General features: G+C 40.4%; 1 protein-coding gene across 1 annotated transcript; it reads right to left on the bottom strand.

Annotated features, from left to right (window-relative positions):
- Positions 1–314: 314 nt before the first annotated feature.
- On the bottom strand, positions 315–19,204 carry LOC115185230 (CKLF-like MARVEL transmembrane domain-containing protein 8). Its single transcript, XM_029745743.1, has 3 exons — positions 18,822–19,204; positions 727–900; positions 315–430 (listed from the first exon to the last, which is right to left on the bottom strand). The coding sequence occupies exons 1-3, from the start codon at positions 18,948–18,950 to the stop codon at positions 350–352; spliced, it is 384 nt and encodes a 127-aa protein (XP_029601603.1). The 5' UTR covers positions 18,951–19,204; the 3' UTR covers positions 315–349.
- Positions 19,205–20,861: the final 1,657 nt, after the last annotated feature.

Below are 20,861 nucleotides of genomic sequence, written 5' to 3'. Positions count from 1 at the left end.
CACTGTAGCACTACTGTTGAAAAACAGGCTCTGTACAACACCACATACATCACTGTAGCACTACTGTTGAAGAACAGGCCCTGTACAACACCACATACATCACTGTAGCACTACTGTTGAAAAACAGGCCCTGTACAACACCACATACATCACTGTATCACTACTGTTGAAGAACAGGCCCTGTACAACACCACATACATCACTGTAGCACTACTGTTGAAGAACAGGCCCTGTAGAACACCACATACATCACTGTAGCACTACTGTTGAAGAACAGGCCCTGTACAACACCACATACATCACTGTACCACTACTGTTGAAGAACAGGCCCTGTAGAACAACACATAGATCACTGTAGCACTACTATTGAAGAACAGGCCCTGTACAACACCACATACATCACTGTAGCACTACTGTTGAAGAACAGGCCCTGTAGAATGACAACAACAGGATTCCTGGCTGGCTGGCTCAGATACTGTAGGGTAGTACACATTATAGAATGGTTTCATTTGATCACATTCATAAAGACATGGTCAGGAGCACACAGAAATCTTGGTTAATCTATTTGCTCTTTCCCCCAAAACCATCAAGGCAGTTAACTCCATTGCTTTTATGTTACATAAATAGTCCACAATTATTCAATTACTAGATATATAATAAACAACCTCAATCCCTCATGTTTCATATAATGTGCTGTTGTATTATGTGTCGTAGTATGTGTCGTACCACAGTTGTCCAGGGGACCTGAGGGATCCTGTTGTAAGCCATGGTCAGGTAGATGATGAGGAAGATGACCGTCAGGACCCAGTACAAGATGGCCACAAACATGACCCACCCAAAGGCAGACACACGGAAGTACTCTGTCCCTGCTATCAGCATCCATACCAGCAGACCAAACACCTGAGGGGACAGGGAAGCATATAGCCAGCATTCCAAATGGCATCCTATTCCCTTTACAGTGCACTACTTTTTAACAGGGACCATAGGGCTCCAGTAGAAAGTAGTGCACTATACAGGGAATAGGGTACCACTTGGGATGCACCCATAGTCGGCTATGGTTGTACTCTGGTGGTGTCTACTTTATCGTGTATTTAAATGCATTTGCTCAAATCAAATCAAATTTGTATTTGCCACATGCGTCGAATACAACCTTACAGTGAAATGCTTACTTACAAGCCCTTAACCAACAATGCTTTAAGAAGTTAAGAAAACATTTATTTAAATAAGTGTTAAGTAAAAAATAGATAATAAAAAAATTGAAAATAAAAGTTACAAATAATTAAATGGCAGCAGTAAAATAACAAGCGAGGCTATATACAGGGGGTACCGGTACAGAGTCAATGTGCGGGGGCACCGGTTAGTCAAGGTAAATGAGGTAATATGTACATGTAGGTTATGGTGACCAGACGTCCCCGTTTTTGGTGGCCTGTCCCCGGCTGGAGCTGTCCCCGGAAATGTCCCCGTTTTTAACTGTGCGTTAAAAACAGGACCGCAAAGTGAAATATTTTACTTGGCAAGAAAGACCGGGCAGCAGAGCCTACCAGTTGTGCTTGTTTAGGCCAACAAAGGGGACTGCTCGCTATAGCAGCTTCATTCACTCTTCTTCTTCTACCTACTACTTGCTCGCGATAGTTTTAGAGAAAACTGCTGTGGAAAACTCGACCAGAAGCTAACAAGTATCAAGTGATTCCACAACATCACCACCACAAACGTCTTTTCAAGCCAGGTAAGTTACAATCGTTTGAGATACTGGCTAATGATGTTATAATGTCACAATTTATTATATAGATAGATGATCTGCTCTATAAGGGTTTAAATAGGTTATGCTAGCTAACGTTAGCTATGTAGACTAAGTTAGCTAGCTAAGTTAGCTAGCTACTGGTTTTTTTTTATATTTTTTTTATTATTAACACAACAAATACAAAAAAAAAAGAAATATACAAATAAGAGTACAAAACCTAACAGACAGGGGTATTACATATCAAGATTAATTTTCAATTTGTTAAATACTTTTATGGTGCGTATTGCTTTTTTGTTTTTACATTTACTGATCATTTAAAAATAAAATTTCAATTCTGTCTTAAATAATGTGAAAAGGGGTTTGTTCTCTGCCCACTTCATTTTATGGACAAAGAATCTTCCATGAAAGATAAACAAATTAACAATGAAAGTTAGATCAGGGTCCATATCATTTGGTTCAAAATAAAACATAATATCAGAGTCTTTCAAATTAACATTAATAGTTGTTTCTTTTAAAATAAAATCTTCTAACTCACACCAAAATCTTCTGACATAAGAGCAGTCCCAAAATAAATGGTCAAGAGTCTCTGGGTCACAATCACAAAATACACATTTGTTATCAATAGCTATTTTAAACCTGTGTATAATAAAGGTAGATTCAATGAATGAGGGTAGAGTCAGGGTAGATTCTACAGGGTAGATTCAATGAATGAGTTTGTATGATACTTCTTTCACCTTATTAGATATACAATATTTACCAGATATCAACAAAACTTTGTTCCAGTTCACTTGTCCTAGGGCTGCATTCCAGTACATTTTAGCAGAGGGAATAGTATGAAGGAAAAAAGGAAACCGCACACTGTTCTTGATAGTATCACTAATATTTAATAAGCTTACGTATCGGCCTCACAGCCTTCGTCAGCTCTGACGAAGGCCGTGAGGCCGATACGTAAGCTTATTAAATATTAGTGATACTATCAAGAACAGTGTGCGGTTTCCTTTTTTCCTTCATCCTGTTTCAACTGTTGCCATGCACCTGCAACAAGATTGCTCAGATGTGCGAGTGCCTTTTTGAATTTAGCAGAGGGAATAGTGACATATTTGCATAGTTTCCTTATATACATGTTATTACATTTATAGTTTAAAATGTCAATTCCTTCTAATTGTATTGAGGCTACAAAATCCTCAACAGTTGCACTTGGAGTATTGTTTATATTCTCCTAAAAGAAGAATAGCACCTTTAGGGACAGCTCTAACAACAATTTGATACTCCTCAGGAGTGAATGTAGCATTGTGTGTTCTAATAAACTCTGGATAATCATATAGTTGTCCATCATTGTTCAGTAATTGTTTAACCCAAATAATGTTGTTGTCAAACCAGTTCTGGAAAAACAAAGACTTGTTTTTGTATTTTATGTCTTTATTATTCTAGATTGTATAACTATGAGGGGAAAAATTGTGTTTGTACATGAGGTTCCAAGTTAGAAGTACTTGTTTATGAAAGTTTGCAAGCTTAATAGGGAATTTACCCTTATCAAAGTTGCATTTGAGTAAGAATACTAGACCACCAATTTGTTGGAATATTAAATTAGGGATGATATTCCAGATGCAATCCTTATTTCTTAAACAGTTTTGCATCCATTTCATTTGAAATATTATATTAGAGGTTTTAAAATCCAGAGCATTCACCCCTCCCTCACTTTGGGTGCTACATATTACCTCTTTTCTTAAATAATGTGGTTTATTCCTCCATATGAAGTTAAATCATTTCGTATCAACCATTTTAGTTAATGACAGAGGAACATCCAAGGCAAGGTGTCACGTCCTGGCCAGTATAAGGGTTAATTAGTATTGTAGTTTGGTCAGGACGTGACAGAGGGTATTTGTTTTATGTGGTTCAGGGTGGTGTGTTTGGTTTAAGGGTGTTTGATTTAGTATTTCCGGGGTTTTGGTTTATAGTCTATGTTTATGTATTTCTATGTCTAGTCTGGTGAGTGTGTTTCTATGTTGGTTAATTGGGGTTGGGACTCTCAGTTGAAGGCAGGTGTTGTCTATCTGCCTTTGATTGAGAGTCCCTTATATAAGGGTGTGTTTGTGATTTGTGGGTGATTGTTCTGTGTTCAGCCCTAGGCTTTGCCAGACTGTTTGTTGTTCGTTCGTTTGTTAGTTCTAGTGGTTTTGTTATTTTGTATTCAGTTGTTTTTGAAAAGAAATAATCATTTAAGATGAGCATACACGTACCTGCTGCATTTTGGTCCTCATTCACCAACGACAACCGTGACAGAATCACCCACCACCAAAGGACCAAGCAGCAGAGGAAGGAGCAGAGGGAATTTGGATTGGATACATGGAGGAAATGGAGCAAAGACCGGGAATGCTACCGAGGAACAAGACTGGCGATTAAACCCGAGAGGCAACCCCAAGAAAATTTTGGGGGGGGGCATATGGGTAGTTTGTCTGGGCAAGTTTGGAGCCCCAGGCCAAATCCCCGGACTGTTTCTCGGAGGCCAGTTAATGGACAGGTCTTATGCTTCGGGGTAATGGGTGTTATGGCGAGGCCAAGTGTTTTTCGGCCAGTACGCGCTATACCAGCGCCCCGCAGTTACCAGGGGGTAGTAGGCATTCAGCCAGAAAGGGCGATGCCAGGTTTAAGCTCGAGACCGCCAGTAAGCCTCCATGGTCCTAGATATCCTGTTCCCGCTCCACGCACTAGCCTAGAGGTGCGTGTTCCCAAGCTGGTATATCCGGTACCAGCACCACGCACCAGGATTATAGTGCGTCAGCCCGCCAGTAAACAGTCACCGGAGCTGCCCGCCAGTCAACAGTCGTCGGAGCTGCCCGCCAGTCAACAGTCGTCGGAGCTGCCCGCCAGTCAACAGTCGTCGGAGCTGCCCGCCAGTCAACAGTCGTCGGAGTGGCCAGACTGCCCTGAACTGCCGGAGTGGCCAGACTGCCCTGAACTGCCGGAGTGGCCAGACTGCCCTGAACTGCCGGAGTGGCCAGACTGCCCTGAACTGCCGGAGTGGCCAGACTGCCCGGACTGTCCCGAGTGGCCAGACTGCCCGGACTGTCCCGAGTGGCCAGACTGCCCGGACTGTCCCGAGTGGCCAGACTGCCCGGACTGTCCCGAGTTGCCAGACTGCCCCAAGTGCCCCGAACTGCCAGAGTGGCCCGACTGCCGGGAAAGGCCTGAACCGGAGCCACCTCCTGATATAGGTGGGTTGGGGAGGGGGGGGTGTAGCACAGTGCCGTCGTTGACGGCAGCCACCCTCCCTTCCCTCCCTTTAGTAGAGGGGAAATTTTTGTTTTGTTGTTTGGGGTTGTTGTTTTTGTTTTGTTTTTTGTTTTAAAGGTGCTTCCGGGGTTAGCACCTTTAAGGGGGGGTACTGTCACGTCCTGGCCAGTATAAGGGTTAATTAGTATTGTAGTTTGGTCAGGACGTGACAGAGGGTATTTGTTTTATGTGGTTCAGGGTGGTGTGTTTGGTTTAAGGGTGTTTGATTTAGTATTTCCGGGGTTTTGGTTTATAGTCTATGTTTATGTATTTCTATGTCTAGTCTGGTGAGTGTGTTTCTATGTTGGTTAATTGGGGTTGGGACTCTCAGTTGAAGGCAGGTGTTGTCTATCTGCCTTTGATTGAGAGTCCCATATATAAGGGTGTGTTTGTGTTTGTGATTTGTGGGTGATTGTTCTGTGTTCAGCCCTAGGCTTTGCCAGACTGTTTGTTGTTCGTTTGTTAGTTCTAGTGGTTTTGTTATTTTGTATTGTTGTTTTTGAAAATAAATAATCATTTAAGATGAGCATACACGTACCTGCTGCGTTTTGGTCCTCATTCACCGACGACAACCGTGACACAAGGGAGGTATAAACTAATCTAGACAGACCTTCAGATTTTGATAAAAGTACACGTCCAGATAAAGAAAGATCTCTTAATAACCAGGAGTTAAATCTCTTTCCAATTTTCTCTACAATAGGAGAGAAATTTAAGTTGGCCCTTTCTTTCTGATCTTTGCTAACTGTAATATTAAGATATGCGATCACATCTTTTACAGGGATATTACATACTGAGTTTAAGTCACATCTTTTCAACGCAAATAATTCACATTTCCTAATATTCAGAGATAAACCTGATACATGTGTGAAGGCATTAATATACTCAATAGCTTTCTTGACTTCATTATGATCTTTCAAAACAATGGTGGTGTCGTCAGCCAATTGTGAACATTTTATCTCTTTGTCTTGTATCTGAATACCCCTAAAACTATCCTTATTTATATGAAGTGCCATAACTTGTGTAACCAATAAAAATAAGAAAGGAGAAATTGGGCATCCTTGTTAAATTCCACGTCAAATGTCGAATCATTGTGAAGTTCCATGGGATAATTTAACAGAGCTGTTACTATTATTGTAAAGTGTCTTAATTACATTTTGAAAATATTGACCAAAACCCAAAAATCGAAGAGTCTCAAAGAAAATAATGTTCAACTGTATCAAATGCCTTGTAAAAGTCTACAAATAAAATAAAGCTATCTTCCATAATGTGCTCATTGTAGTCTATCAAGTCCAATACTAGTCGAATATTATTACATATATGTCTGACCATAAAACCAGACTGGGTATCGTCAATGATTTGGTCAAGACCTTTTTTAAGTCTTTCTGCAAAGATGGATGCAAGTATCTTTCCATCATTGTTCATTAATGTGATTGGTCTCCAATTTTCTAACATCATAGAATCTTTGTTTGGCTTAGGTATTACAGAAATTAGGATATCTGTCAATCATCACATCAGATACAGAATTAAAATCTCCACCTATAATTTTGATATCCTGAAATACACCTATAACTCTAATTTCTTCTTCAAATTCTTGAAATAATATCCTGTTTGGTTTGTTGTTGGATGCATAAATATTCCCTAATAAAAACATTTCACTGTTTAAAACCTGTTGAGGATCTTATCCCGATCTTATCCCGGTATTGGGATTCATTGTCATGTGACCATGGCGGGGAATTCAAAACTGCAAGAGTAATCATTTCAAAAAATCAAATAATCAACTATTTTCCTCCATTTGAAAGATATATCTCCTAAATCTAACCACGCTGTCCGATTTTCAGAGGCATTACGGAGAATGCATAAAGTTAGGTTATGTGAGGAGAGTACATTGACAATAGCTGCGTGTAATGTTTAGCCAATTCAAAGAAGGGCATCAACAGACAGAAAACTAGCTAGAATTATGCACTTACCTTTGACAATCTGCATCAGATGACACTCATAGGACATTATGTTATACAATACATGCATTTTTAGTTCCATCAAGTTCATATTTATATCCAAAAACAGCATTTACAGTCGCGGTGAAATTCAGAATTTTTTTCGGCTCGAATGCACCCAGTGAATCCAGCATTACAAATCACGGAATTACTATTCGAAAACATTGGTAAATTATAATATTGTCATTCAAAGAATAATATATTATCATCTCGTAATTGCTACCGAATGGCCAGATCTCAAAATAACTTTACTGGGAAATCACATTTTGCATAAACTGGGTACTATGCTAACAACAATAAGCTATATGCTAAGCTAAGCTAAGCTATACCGTTAGCATTAGCATCATCTAATATCGATAATAACATTCTAAATATCCCCTTACCTTTGATTATCTCCATCAGAAGGCGCTGCCAGAGATCCCAGGTCCAGAACAAATGTGGTTTCTTTTGACAAAGTTCATAATTTATGTCCAAATAGTTAGCGTTCAGTAGGCTCCCACAAAATGAGGTGGGCAGTGTAAAGTCACGTCGAAAAGCTAAAGAAAACCTAGTAAATAATCTATTTACGTTTGTTTAAACATGTCAAACGTTGTTTAGCACTAATCTTTTGTTCCATTTTTAACGTGAAACATCAGTAAACATCAGTAATATTTTCACACAACCTATCAAGTGTCTAGAATAAACGATAATGACAAAGGCACTCTTCTCAGATTCATGCGCAGGCGCAAAAAATGAAGTGATGACGTGTCAACTTGTAAGCTTTCTAATTCGGTCTGTATTCATGACAGATGCTTCCAACAACTTTCTAAAGATCGTTGACATCTAGTGGAAGCAGTAGGAGTTGCGAACTGAATCCTTTCTCACTGTGGTATCTTTAAAACAATGACACTAAATAGTACAGTCACAAAATTCTCTTTTTTTTTTATCTATTTTTCACAGGTTTTTGCCTGCAATATGAGTTTTGTTATACTTACAGACACCATTCAAACTGTTTTAGAAAATTCAGAGTGTTTTCTATCCGAATGTGTTAATAATATGCATATCCTAGCTTCTGAGTTGGTGTAGGAGGCAGTTAAAAATGGGCACATATTTCTTTCAAAATTCTCAATACTGCCCCCGTGGCCCGTAGAGGTTAAATTCACTGTTAAAATTAACCAACGTCCAGAGTGGTGAGTCTTACTACTGATGACCTTCCCTTTAAACGCACCTCTTAAAACTGCTACACCTGCAGAGTGGTTGTTGCCATATAATAACCAGATATCGTTACCCCATTGATTTTTCCAAAAAGTTAGATCGGAAGAACAAGCACGAGTCTCTTGTAAAAAGTAAAAGTCTGCATTAACCTGTCTGGGCTAGGGGGCAGTATTTTCATGGCCGGATGAAAAACGTACCCAATTTAAACAGGTTACTACTCTGGCCCAGAAACTAGAATATGCATATTATTAGTAGATTTGGATAGAAAACACTCTGAAGTTTCTAAAACTGTTTGAATGGTGTCTGTGAGTATAACAGAACTCATATGGCAGGCAAAAACCTGAGAAAAATCCAAGCAGGAAGTGAAAAGTCTGAGAATTGTAGTTCTTCTTTTGATTCTCTATCGAAGCTCCCGTGTCTGTGGGGTGACATTGCACTTCCTAAGGCTTCCATTGGCTGTCTGAAGCCTTCAGAAAGTGATTTGAGCATTTTCCTGTCACTGGGCAGAGTAAAGGAGCTCAGTTACTGAGTGGTCTGCCTGGCAACAAAGTGATTGTATATCCTCGGTCCCGCGAGCGCGCCCCTTCTTCTTTTTCTTCTTGAATGAATATGCTATTGTCCGGTTGGAATATTATCGCAATTTTACATTAAAAATACCCTAAAGATTGATTTTAAACAGTGTTTGACATGCCTCTAAGTACGGCAATAGAACATTTTGACTTTTCGTCTTTCGTTACGCACTCGCGCGTTACCCTTTGGATAGTGCTCTGAACGCACGAACAAAACGGAGGTATTTGGACATAAATATGGATTATTTGGAACAAAAACAACATTTCTTGTGGAAGTAGCAGTCCTGGGAGTGCATTCTGACGAAGATCAGCAAAGGTAATACAATATTTCTAATACTAATTCTGAGTTTAGGTTGCCCCGAATTTGACGGGTGTCTGAATAGCTCGCCGTGATGGCTGAGCTATGTACTCAGAATATTGAAAAATGTGCTTTCTCCATTAAGCTATTTTAAAATCTGACACAGCGGTTGCATAAAGGAGTAGTCTATCTATAATTCTTAAAATAATTGTTATGTATTTTGTCAACGTTTATGATGAGTATTTTTGTAAATTGATGTGCACATTCACCGGACGTTTTGGTGGGAATACATTTTCTGAATATCACGCGCCAATGTAAAATGCTGTTTTTGGATATAAATATGAACTTTATCGAACAAAACATACATGTATTGTGTAACATAATTTAATAGGAGTGTCATCTGATGAAGATCGTCAAAGGTTAGTGCTTCATTTCGCTGTGTTTTGGGTTTTATTGACACGTCCTTGCTTGGAAAATGGCTGTGTGATTATTTTTGTCTATGTACTCTTCTAACATAATCTAATGTTTTGCTTTCGCTGTAAAGCCTTTTTGAAATCGGACAATGTGGTTAGATTAACGAGAAGTGTATCTTTTAAATGGTGTAAATAGTCGTATTTTTGAGAAAGTTGAATTATGACATTTTATTGATTTTGAATTTTCCTCCCTGATATTTCACTGGCTGTGACGCTAGCGTCCCACCTAGCCCATATAAGTTAAACCGTTTGCAATACAGGAAAATAGCCTTACGCTTGAGTAAATTACGAATACCCCTGACATTAATTGAACAAAGAGATAAAGACAAACTTCAATCAACAACCTTGTTATGTTAATATAAGCTTTTCCTAAGGATATGAAACTCAAAAGGATTTCCATCCCATTATTAACCTCTCCAACAAAAAAAATATTGGTCATAAAATTACCAAAGTATTGTTACTCCCACAAGGGGGAGACATTGTGTAGACTTTACAATAAGCAGTTATTCACCTATAGTTTAGTTTACCAGTTCTCAGGTCAGGCTTTTCTCATTCAAGTGTTTGTGTACATTGTTATAATAAAAGGCTGCTTTCACCTGGTAATCCGTTTTTTGGCCTGACAGTTCTGTCTGAGTTAGACTCTGACTCAAATGTTCTGATTTGGCCGTATTTCTTTCCCATCGATGATCACTCTTGCACCGATAAAAAATGCAGTTTTCCCTGCCTTTTGAGCTGCAGCCACCATCGGCCACAGTTTCTCTCTTGTCACTTTGTCTGCTGAGGTCAGATCCTCCGTGAACCTCAATTTTTGTTTGATGAGGAATTCACAATTCTTTGCTCGCCTCCAAAGAAGATCCCGTGTAGATCTGTTGGTGAACCGGATGATGGTTGTCCTCGGTCTCTTGTCTAGATCCTTAAGTCTTCCCAAACGATGGACGATGTCTGTATTTTCCTGAAGTTTGGCTTTTGATTCGGGAATGACAGCTCCACAAATGCCAACAACTCTGCATTTGATGTCCTCACCTGCTTTTTCTGGAATTCCATGGAGCCTTAGGTTCCACCTGTGCTGGTATCTCTCCGCCTCATTCACCTTTTGCTCGAGTTCAGCCACCTTCTTTTCATTTTCCTGGCAGATAACTTCCACTTTCTTCATGTGACTTTTGAGGGTTTTCACTTCTCCAAAGATAAAGTCAACAGATTTTTGAATGGCCTCAATTTTCATCGTATTCTCCCTAACCATGACCTCCAAGCAATTTGCCCTTTCATCTATCTTTGCTGTCAAAAGCATTACAATATTGTTTTGCATCTCAAGAAGTGACATACCCTCTTGGCCTCTCATCTTTTTCCCCTGGGGCTTGACTGGAGTGCCGGGGTCGTAAGGTAAAGGCCTGAGCTGGGGACTGGAGGGGCGCAAGATGTGAGCATTGTTGTCCGTGCTCACCGCATTTTCATCACCCATTGCAGTATTTCCCCCCACAGTTACATTCTGAAGAGGAGTACCCAAAATCATACTATCTTTTGTGGTTAATTGTCCATCTGACGATCTCTCCATTTCTTTCCTTTTGGTTCTGGTCGTGGCAGTTTCCATGTACGTTCAACAAGCTAGTTTTTGAGCTAGCTAGCTTATCAGGCTAGGTTGTCGCAAACTTCGTTTTAGAGGTGAATAACTTGCAGAAAGTAATCAATTACTTTGGTAAATAAACTAAGCCATATTCATACAGGGTTTTATGACCGTAGAAATAATCCAATGGTCATAATTGGGTAAGGAAATCCAATAATTCCTTCAGCTACCAAAATAAATTATCTGCACTGACCGCCATCTTGCACGCCATCAGCTAGCTACTGTTATGGTAGCTAGGTTAAGAAAACGTTCACATGTAAACATGCAGTGGACGGGCTATTTTGAAAACATGATTATATTAAATGAATGCACAATTCTGAGAATATTTTTGTAGATTACAATTTTAACGGTTTGACATTATAATAAGTAGTGTGAAAATATATTTAGAAATGTTCATGGATAACATTAGCTGTGGAGAGGAAGGAGAGGAGGAAGACTGGACAGGAAGAAGAGTGAAGGAGGAGGAAAGGTAAAGATATGGTTACAGAGCCTGACAATTTATTATTCCAAACAATGTTTTTGAGATAAAATACAAAAATGAGGCAAGCAATGGGAATCTGTTAACCAAAGTATTTTATCTAATAGTATGCTATTTATTAATACAGATTGGAGAGGAAGGAGAAGGAAAAAATAAGGGAGTAAAAAGATTGAAGCAAGGAGAGTGTAGAAGAGTGAGGTGGAAAGGTGAAGAGAAGGAAAGGAAGACGAGTGAAGAAAAGAGGAGAAGAAAGATTGGAGGAGAAGAAAAAGTTAAGAGAATAAGAAGAGTGACACAAGGAGAGTGAAGAAGAACAGACAGAGGAGATACAATGACTCTTTCCAAGAAACGGAAATGCACTTTTAATGAAAAACATGATGAGAGAATTTCCATTTATACGCTCAGGTCAAGACGATAGAATGGTTCACTACACCCTTTGTAATTCCTCTCATTCAATTGGCAGCCGGAGAAGAATGGCAGTGGTCGAACATCAGCCGATGAAAAAGCATAAAGCCTCTCTGATTGCCCGTGTTGGTATGCCCTCTGTCACCACATTCTTCAAGAAGGTAGAGCCTTCCCAAGAAGAATATGATTTAGCTGTGCAGGAGGGTGTCTTTGCATACCACACTATGCGACACAATCATAGTTACAGATCTATGGACTGCACAGCACAACTGACACGGAAGCTTTATGAGCCAAAGTTTACATGTGCTAGGACAAAATGTGACGTGACGTGAGTAACGTGTTAGCAACATGGGCAACTACTTTGGTAACACAGGACCTAGACCAGGTTGAATTTGTGTCCCTGTCCATTGATGCGTCCAATCATGGACATGTAAAGCTGCTGCCAAAAGTAGTCAGATATGTAGGATATATATGATGGCAGCACATCTGTGGAAAAAAAACTGCTTGATCTTGTTGAATTGAATGGAGAAACAGCAGAGGAAATTGCAGCTGAGGTCCTGGCGGTCATCCAAAAATGTAACCTGGAAAACATTCTCTGCCGACAACAAATACCAACTTTGGAGGACTGAATAGGCTGGGGAGGGTCAATGTCCATACCAAAGTTAAAAATGCTCTGCAGCGGGAGGTGATTGGCTTAGGTTGTCCTGCCCACATCATTTATAACACGGCCAGAACAGCTTTGGATATGATGTTATTAGAGGTCGACCGATTAATCGGAATGGCCGATTAATTAGGGCCGGTTTCAAGTTTTCATAACAATCGGAAATCAGTATTTTTGGACGCCAATTTGGCCGATTTCTTTTTTTTTCTTCTTCTTTTCTTTTAGACCTTTATTTAACTTTGCAAGTCAGTTAAGAACACATTCTTATTTTCAATGACGGCCTAGGAACGGTGGGTTAACTGCCTTGTTCAGGGGCAGAACGACAGATTTTTACCTTGTCAGCTCGGGGATTCAATCTTGCAACCATACGGTTAACTAGTCCAACGCTCTAACCACCTGCTTTACATTGCACTCCACAATTTTGTAAATTGTTGTGCTGATTCACCGGCAGTATTGGAGGCAAAATATTTTCTGAACATCACGCACCAATGTAAAATGAGGTTTATGGATATAAATATGAACTTTATCGAACAAAAAATGTATTGTGTAACATGAGGTCCTTGGAGTGTCATCTGATGAAGATCGTCAAAGGTTAGTGCATCATTTTAGCTGGTTTTCTGGTTTTTGTGACGCCTGTCCTTGCTAGGAAAATGGCTGTGTGCTTTTTCTTGTGTTGGAACTGTCCTAACATAATCTAACTTTATGCTTTCGCCATAAAGCCTTTTTGAAATCGGACAATGTGGTTACATTAAGAATTATAGATACAGAACTTCTTTATGCAATCGCCATGTCCGATTTTAAAATAGCTTTTCGGTGAAAGCACATTTTGCAATATTCTGACTAGATATAGCCTATTTAGACATTATATGCTAGTTTGAAAAATGGGTGTCTGATTATTTCTGGCTGGGTACTCTGCTGACATAATCTAATGTTTTGCTTTCGTTGTAAAGCCTTTTTGAAATCGGACAGTGTGGTTAGATTAACGAGAGTCTTGTCTTTAAAATGGTGTAAAATAGTCATATGTTTGAGAAATTGAAGTAATAGCATTTCTAAGGTATTTGAATATCGCGCCACGGGATTACACTGGCTGTTGAGTAGGTGGGACGCAAGTGTCCCACCTAGCCCATAGAGGTTAACCTGTTGGGGATAGGGGGCAGTATTTGCACGGCCTGATAAAAAACGTACCCGAATTAATCTGGTTACTACTCCTGCCCAGTAACTAGAATATGCATATAATTGTTTGATTTGGATAGAAAACACCCTAAAGTTTCTAAAACTGTTTGAATGGTGTCTGTGAGTATAACAGAACTCATTTGGCAGGCCAAAACCTGAGAAGATTCCAAACAGGAAGCGCTCTCTCTGACTTTTTCTTGGCCTTCTTGATCATCTCTAACCAAAACAGGGGATCTCTGGCATGATGTGACATTTTCTAACGCTCCCATAGGCTCTCAGAAGGCGCCAGAACGATGAATGGTGGCTTTGCAGGCCATGGCTGAAAAACAGTAGTGCATTTTGTAAGTGGTCGATCTGAGGACAATGAGACTGGAGGCGCGTGCACGAGCCGACACCATGTTTACTTTCTCTCTCTTTGAACGAAAACAACGACTCCCGGTCGGAATATTATCGCTTTTTTACGAGATAAATAGTATAAAAATGGATTTTAAAATCAATACACAGAAGTATATATTTTTAAATCTGCATATTTAGCTAAAAGAAATCCAGGTTAGCAGGCAATATTAACCAGGTGAAATTGTGTCATTTTGCGTTGATTGCACGCAGAGTTTGGGCCGCCTGGCTCGTTGCGAACTAATTTGCCAGAATTTTACGTAATTATGACATAACATTGAAGGTTGTGCAATGTAACAGGAATAATTAGACTTAGGGATGCCACCGTTAGATAAAATACGGAACGTTTCCGTATTTCACTGACAGGAAAAACTTTTTGTTTTCGAGATGATAGTTTCCGGATTCAACCATATTAATGACCTAAGGCTTGTGTTTGTATGTTATAATTAAGTCTATGACTTGATAGAGCAGTCTGACAGTGGTAGGCACCAGCAGAGCAGTCTGAGCAATAGAGCAGTCTGAGCGGTGGTAGGCACCAGCATGCTCGTAAGCATTCATTCAAACAGCACTTTCGTGCATTTGCCAGCAGCCCTTCGCAATGCATTACGCTGTTTATGACTTCAAGCCTGTCAACTCCCAAGATTAGGCTGGTGTAACCGATGTGAAATGGCTAGCTAGTTAGCCGGGTGCGCGCTAATAGCGTTTCAAACGTCACTCGCTCTGAGACTTGGAGTAGTTGTTTCCCCTTGCTCTACATGGGTAACGCTGCTTCAAGGGTGGCTGTTGTCGATGTGCTCCTGGTTTGAGCCCAGGTAGGAGCGAGGAGAGGGATGGAAGCTATACTGTTACACTGGCAATACTAAAGTGCCTATAAGAACATCCAATTGTCAAAAATATATGAAATACAAATCGTATAGCGAGAAATAGTCCTATAATTCCTATAATAACTACAACCTAAAACTTCTTACCTGGGAATATTGAAGACTCATGTTAAAAGGAACCACCAGCTTTCATATGTTCTCATGCTCTGAGCAAGGAACTTAAACGTTAGCTTTTTTACATGGCACATATTGCACTTTTACTTCTCCAACACTTTGTTTTTGCATTATTTAAACCAAATTGAACATGTTTCATTATTTATTTGAGGCTAAATTGATTTTATTAATGTATTATATTAAGTTAAAATAAGTGTTCATTCAGTATTATTGTAATTGTCATTATTACAAATAAATAAATAAAAATGGCGCCCGATTAATCGGTATCGGTTTTTTGGTCCTCCAATAATCGGTATCGGCGTTGAAAAATCATAATCGGTCGACCTCTAATGAGGATGCATTGTGTGACGAGGTTATTAGCCTGCAAGAGTTCCTAAAGGGGGGATCGCTTGAAGAATGGAAAACATCTGAGACACCGCTTAGTCAGAGATGGAGCACGGTGGTTACCCACTTCAAAGAGAATGACATCCCACACACTAACCTGGCTAGATTAGCGTCTGTTGTCATGTGCTTACCTGGAAGTAATGCACCAGTCGAGAGAGTGTTCTCCCAAATGAATGATATATATGGACAGCAGCAAGAAATAGGTTCACTGTTCCTACCATCAAGGCCATGCTTATTGTGAAGACAAACTTTAACCTCCCTTGCCAGGAGTTCATGGAGAAGCTTGCCAAAGACAGAGCAATCCTGAAGAAAATACATTCTTCTGAGAAATATACAGATTAGGTTGGTATAAGTATATTATGTAGTTACCAATCTCATCAGCATCTTATTTCTTTATTATGTTAAGTATTTCACATATATTATTGTCTGTTTTTTTCAATTTTGCTCATGTTCTCTTCTGCTCTTATTCTACCAGGACCACTGAATGGCTGTTCAGATCGGACAGTTCTGTCTTGTCTGTAGTGTTTCTGTAATATAGTTGTTTTCTCTGTCTATCACAGTGTGCCTGTTAGACTACATACATGAAACCGGAATTGTCCCCCTTTTTTATTTAATAGATAATAACATTGGATATTTTAATTGTATATTGACCGCCGAACTGGAAATGTCCCCGGTTTTCATTTCAGAAATCTGGTCACCTTAATGTAGGTAGAGTTAAAGTGACTATGCATAGATTATAAACAGAGAGTAGCAGCAGTGTAAAAGAGGGGTTCGGGTAGCCATTTGATTAGCTATCTTATGGCTTGGGGGTAGAAGCTATTAAGAAGCCTTTTCGATCTCGACTTGGCGCTCCGGTACCACTTGCCGTGTAGTAGCAGAGGCAACAGTCTATGAATAGGGTAGCTGGACACTTTGACATTTATTAGGGCCTTCCTCTGACACTGCCAGATATATAGGTCCTGGATGGCAGGAAGCTTGGCCCCAGTGATGTACTGGGCCGTACGCACTATCCTCTGTAGTGCCTTGCGGTCGGAGGCTGAGCAGGTGCCATACCAGGCGGTGATGCAACCAGTAGGGATGCTCTCAATGGTGCAGTTGTAGAACCTTTTGAGGATCTGAGGACCCATGCCAAATCTTTTCTGTCTTCTGAAGGGAATAGGCTTTGTCATGCCCTCTTGACGACTGTCTTAGTGTGTTTGAAACATGATAGTTTGGATGTGATGTGGACACCAAGGAACGTGAAGCTCTCATCCTGTTCCACTACAGCCCCATCGATGACAATGGGGACGTGCTCGGTCCTCCTTTTCCTGTAGTCCACAATCATCTCATTCGTCTTGATCACGTTAAGGGAGAGGTTGTTGTCCTGGCACCACACAACCAGGTCTCTGACCTCCTCCCTATAGGCGGTCTTATCGTTGTCGGTGATCAGGCCTACCACTGTTGTGTCATCAGCAATGATGGTGTTGGAGTCGTGCCTGGCCATGCAGTCATGAGTTAACAGGGAGTACAGGAGGGGACTGAGCATGCACCCCTGAGGGGCCCCCGTGTTGAGGATCAGTGTGGCGGATGTGTTGTTCCCTACCCTTACCACCAGGGGGCGGCCCGTCAGGTAGTCCAGGATCTAGTTGCAGAGGGAGGTGTTTAGTCCCAGGGTCCTTAGCTTAGAGATGAGCTTTGAGGGCACTATGGTGTTGAACGCTGAGCTGTAGTCAATGAATAGCATTCTCACATAGGTGTTCCTTTTGTCCAGGTGAGAATGGGTAATGTTGAGTGCAATAGAGGAAGTAGCATATATTACAGGAAGTAGCCTATATTACAGGAAGTAACCTATGTTACAGGAAGAAGCAAATATTACAGAAAGTAGGTTGACATTGTTCATTTTCTCCAGTTACATTTCCTTGAACAATGTTAAATAATTGAACCTTCACTTCAGTGCAGTATTCAGTACAGTGTCATGTCACCATCTGTGATAAACCATCATGCAGGTCATACAGTATTGATTCCCTCCATGAATTCTGATGGCAGCTATCGTGAGAAAAATGGTAAAAGCCACTGCCATAGTGATTTCAATAAATTATTACATCAAACCTGGACACAAATATGTTTGTGTTGCAGTTAGGACATCACTCTCTGCAACTGGATCCTGAACTCCCTGAGGGGTAGACCACAGGCTGTGAGGATTGGCAACAACACCTCCTCTACACTGACCCTTAACTCAGGGGCCCCCCAGGGTTGTCCTCAGTCCTCTGCTGTACTCCCTGTTCACCCACAACTGCGTGGCTTTGCACCAACTCCCCCATGAACGTTGCTAACGACAACACGGTTGTAGGCCTGATAACCAACAACAACGAGTCAGCCTATAGGGAGGAGGTAAGTGAACTGGCATTGTGGTATCATGACAGCAACCTCTCCCTAAAAGTCAGCAAAACAAAGGAGTTGATTGTTAAGTTCAGGAAGCAGAGGTGGGAACATGCCCCGATCCACATCAACCGAACTGCAGTAGAGAGAGTCACTAGTTTTAAGTTCTTCAGCGTCCACATCACTGAGGACATGTTATGGACCAACACCACCACAACTCTTGTCAAGACGCCACAATATCATGATGCCCCTGCATCATCAAGAATGTCCTGACTGGTTGCATCACAGCCTGGTAGGGGAATTGCTGCGTCTACGACCGCAAGGCCCTCCAGCGGGTGGTGAAGACAGCCCAGTACATCATGGGACCATGCTCCCACCCAAACGGTGCCTGAGGAAGTCACGCAGCATCATCCAGGACCCCACACACCCCAGCCACAGTTTATACACTGCCCCCCATTCCCACCTTCTCCAGTACATGTGTAAATATTGGACTATACTGTAAATAGTGCTTTCTTGAAGTACAAAAAAAAATGAAATGTACGAAATGTATGCATTCACTATTGTAAGTCGCTCTGGATAAGAGCATCTGCTAAAATGACTAAAATGTCAAATGTAAATGTAATACTTATGCTACTATAAAATGTTTATTTTATTCTACTGAGCCATTTAATTTATGTTCGTATTCTTATCTTTATTATGTCTTATTGTTATTGCATTGTCGATAAGGAACCTGCAAGTAAGCATGTCTTTGGACGATGTACCATGCGTATCCCTTAGCCTACAGCTTGAACCTTGAAACTTGACTACTTACTATTTCTGCGAAAACGAGGAGCCCCGAAGCAGTTCGAAAAAAGTGCCTATCACAAGCCAGAGTAGAGGTGGAAAAGTTATCCGTGCTGCTGGTAGACGTTATCACAGTGCGCGTCGCTGCTCCTTCCATCTTCAATATCAATCTACCGCTTTTGGATCCTGCCCCTCTGAATTAAGAAAAACATCAAAGGAAGGTGGGAAAGATGACAATGACGCGTCTTTCCTGAGTAGGCAACAAGACATCTGCGGAACTCTGTAAATGTGTGAATCAACTCGTTTTTGTTTATTTTAGATAATAATATCTAGGACCTGTCTGAATGTTATTCAGTCGTCATAACAAAGCCTACTGAATGAATTTAGTCAGTTAGGCCTATACCATTCCCAAAATGTCACTGAGTTGAGAGTTTGCATAAAGAGCAACTTATGTTTGATGGTAGGTAAATTGGCCTAACAGAAAGTATTGCCTTTTCATGCTTGTATGGTTGGTAATGATTTGCATAGGGTGCTTTTTTTCAGAGGACCCGAGCAGGAGCAATCTACAGCCAAAGACTGAAGAGAGACCTAGACAGTAGAATGCAGATTGCAGTTTTGAAACTGCAGTAAAAGTTCAGTAACTGCAGTCGGCTGTGTTATTTCGGATGCAATAGTTGCTGCATACTGCTCTTATACTGCACTCTGACTGCAATCTTTTTCCTTACGGGCAGCAGGCGGAGTCTCACTTCTAAAGGAGTGCATAATGCAGGTTAGCTGTGGATTATTCATTTACTAAACTGTAGTTGCACCCTTGCTCAAACAGATACAGTATAGTGTGCCTTTTGGTCAAACAGAACAGTGTGTGTTCAGTTAACCACTTTCTGGACCTGCTGGGACATGTCCAATAAGGACCATAGTCCTGGCCTAATGTACCTTCGCTAAATCAGACAGTTGTTGATGTAGTTTTCAATCATTGATTAGTTATTACTCTCTCCAGTTAGAAACGCGATATCCATCACCATGTCCTCAGTGTGACAGTAATAAATGTGTTCTGTAATGCTGTCTAAACTGTACCAGCAGATGGCAGCATATAGACAGACAAAGATCATGGGGAAAGGCAAAGGAAAATGTGAAAACAGCTTGAGGCTTAAAACTACAACTTGTGTATAGTGTTAACAACCAAGGTAACAGGCGATGTAATTACATCAAAACAAAATGTTATACACGTGTTAATACTGCTAAGAAATGTAGGTATGGACACTTAAGTTCACCCTGTAACAAACTGAAGGGGATTGCATGGCCAGGTTGAGAGGCATTTTGTGATAATATATATATTTTAAATCTAGGCAAGTCAGTTAAGAACAAATGTTTATTTACAATGACAGCCTACACAGGCCAAACCCAGACAACACTGGGCCAATTGTGCACCACCCTATGGGACTCCCAAACACAATGATACAGCCTAGATTTGAACCAAGGTGTCTGTAGTGACCCCACTAGCACTGAGATGCAGTGTCTTAGACCGCTGCGCTACTCGGGAACCCCAAATATTATGCTCTTATCTAAGAAACCTCATCACGAATAAATAAATGCAAAACATAACTTAATCAATTCATTCACAAGTGACTTGTGTTTGGCTGCGCTACTTCTTGTGACATTATCATTTAGAATATTCAAAATTAGTTTATTTTTTTTGTCCGCTGTACACCCTCAAGGTTATGGAAAAGATCACTCGGACACTCCATAGTAACCTTCATCAAACGCACATCCACTTTGTTCTTTGCATTCTTTATTTATGATTTTAAAAAGATGAAAATTCGAATAATGCATTTTATTGTTGGCAAGCATTCCGTTGCCATTAGTAGGCCTATCTTTTCCAGACAGGTGGGTATCTCCTCAGACACACAGCAACATGAGATTCCCCGATTCATTTGAGGAGTATACGTAGATTTTTCTCTTTTAACATGTTTAATGGTGGTTTCTAGAGGCAGTTTAAATTATTGATTTCGACCTCTATGTGATTGCTTTTATTAAATATCTTTATTTTTGTTTATTGTGTGCTGAATGA

Source organism: Salmo trutta, chromosome 3 (assembly GCF_901001165.1).
Source record: "Salmo trutta chromosome 3, fSalTru1.1, whole genome shotgun sequence".
Lineage (NCBI taxonomy): Eukaryota > Metazoa > Chordata > Actinopteri > Salmoniformes > Salmonidae > Salmo > Salmo trutta.
Note: the sequence above shows the minus strand (reverse complement) of the source record. Positions and strands in the feature narration are given on the sequence as shown.

Excerpts from the sequence above, each read along its gene's own strand:
- LOC115185230 (XM_029745743.1), bottom strand. The coding sequence starts at position 18,950 with ATGGAAGGAGCAGCGACGCGCACTGTGATAACGTCTACCAGCAGCACG. Across the intron at positions 901-18,821 it reads TCCTCGTTTTCGCAGAAATA|GTGTTTGGTCTGCTGGTATG; the intron begins GTAAGTAGTCAA and ends CTGTCCCCTCAG. Across the intron at positions 431-726 it reads AGGTCCCCTGGACAACTGTG|GGCCTGTTCTTCAACAGTAG; the intron begins GTACGACACATA and ends GTCATTCTACAG.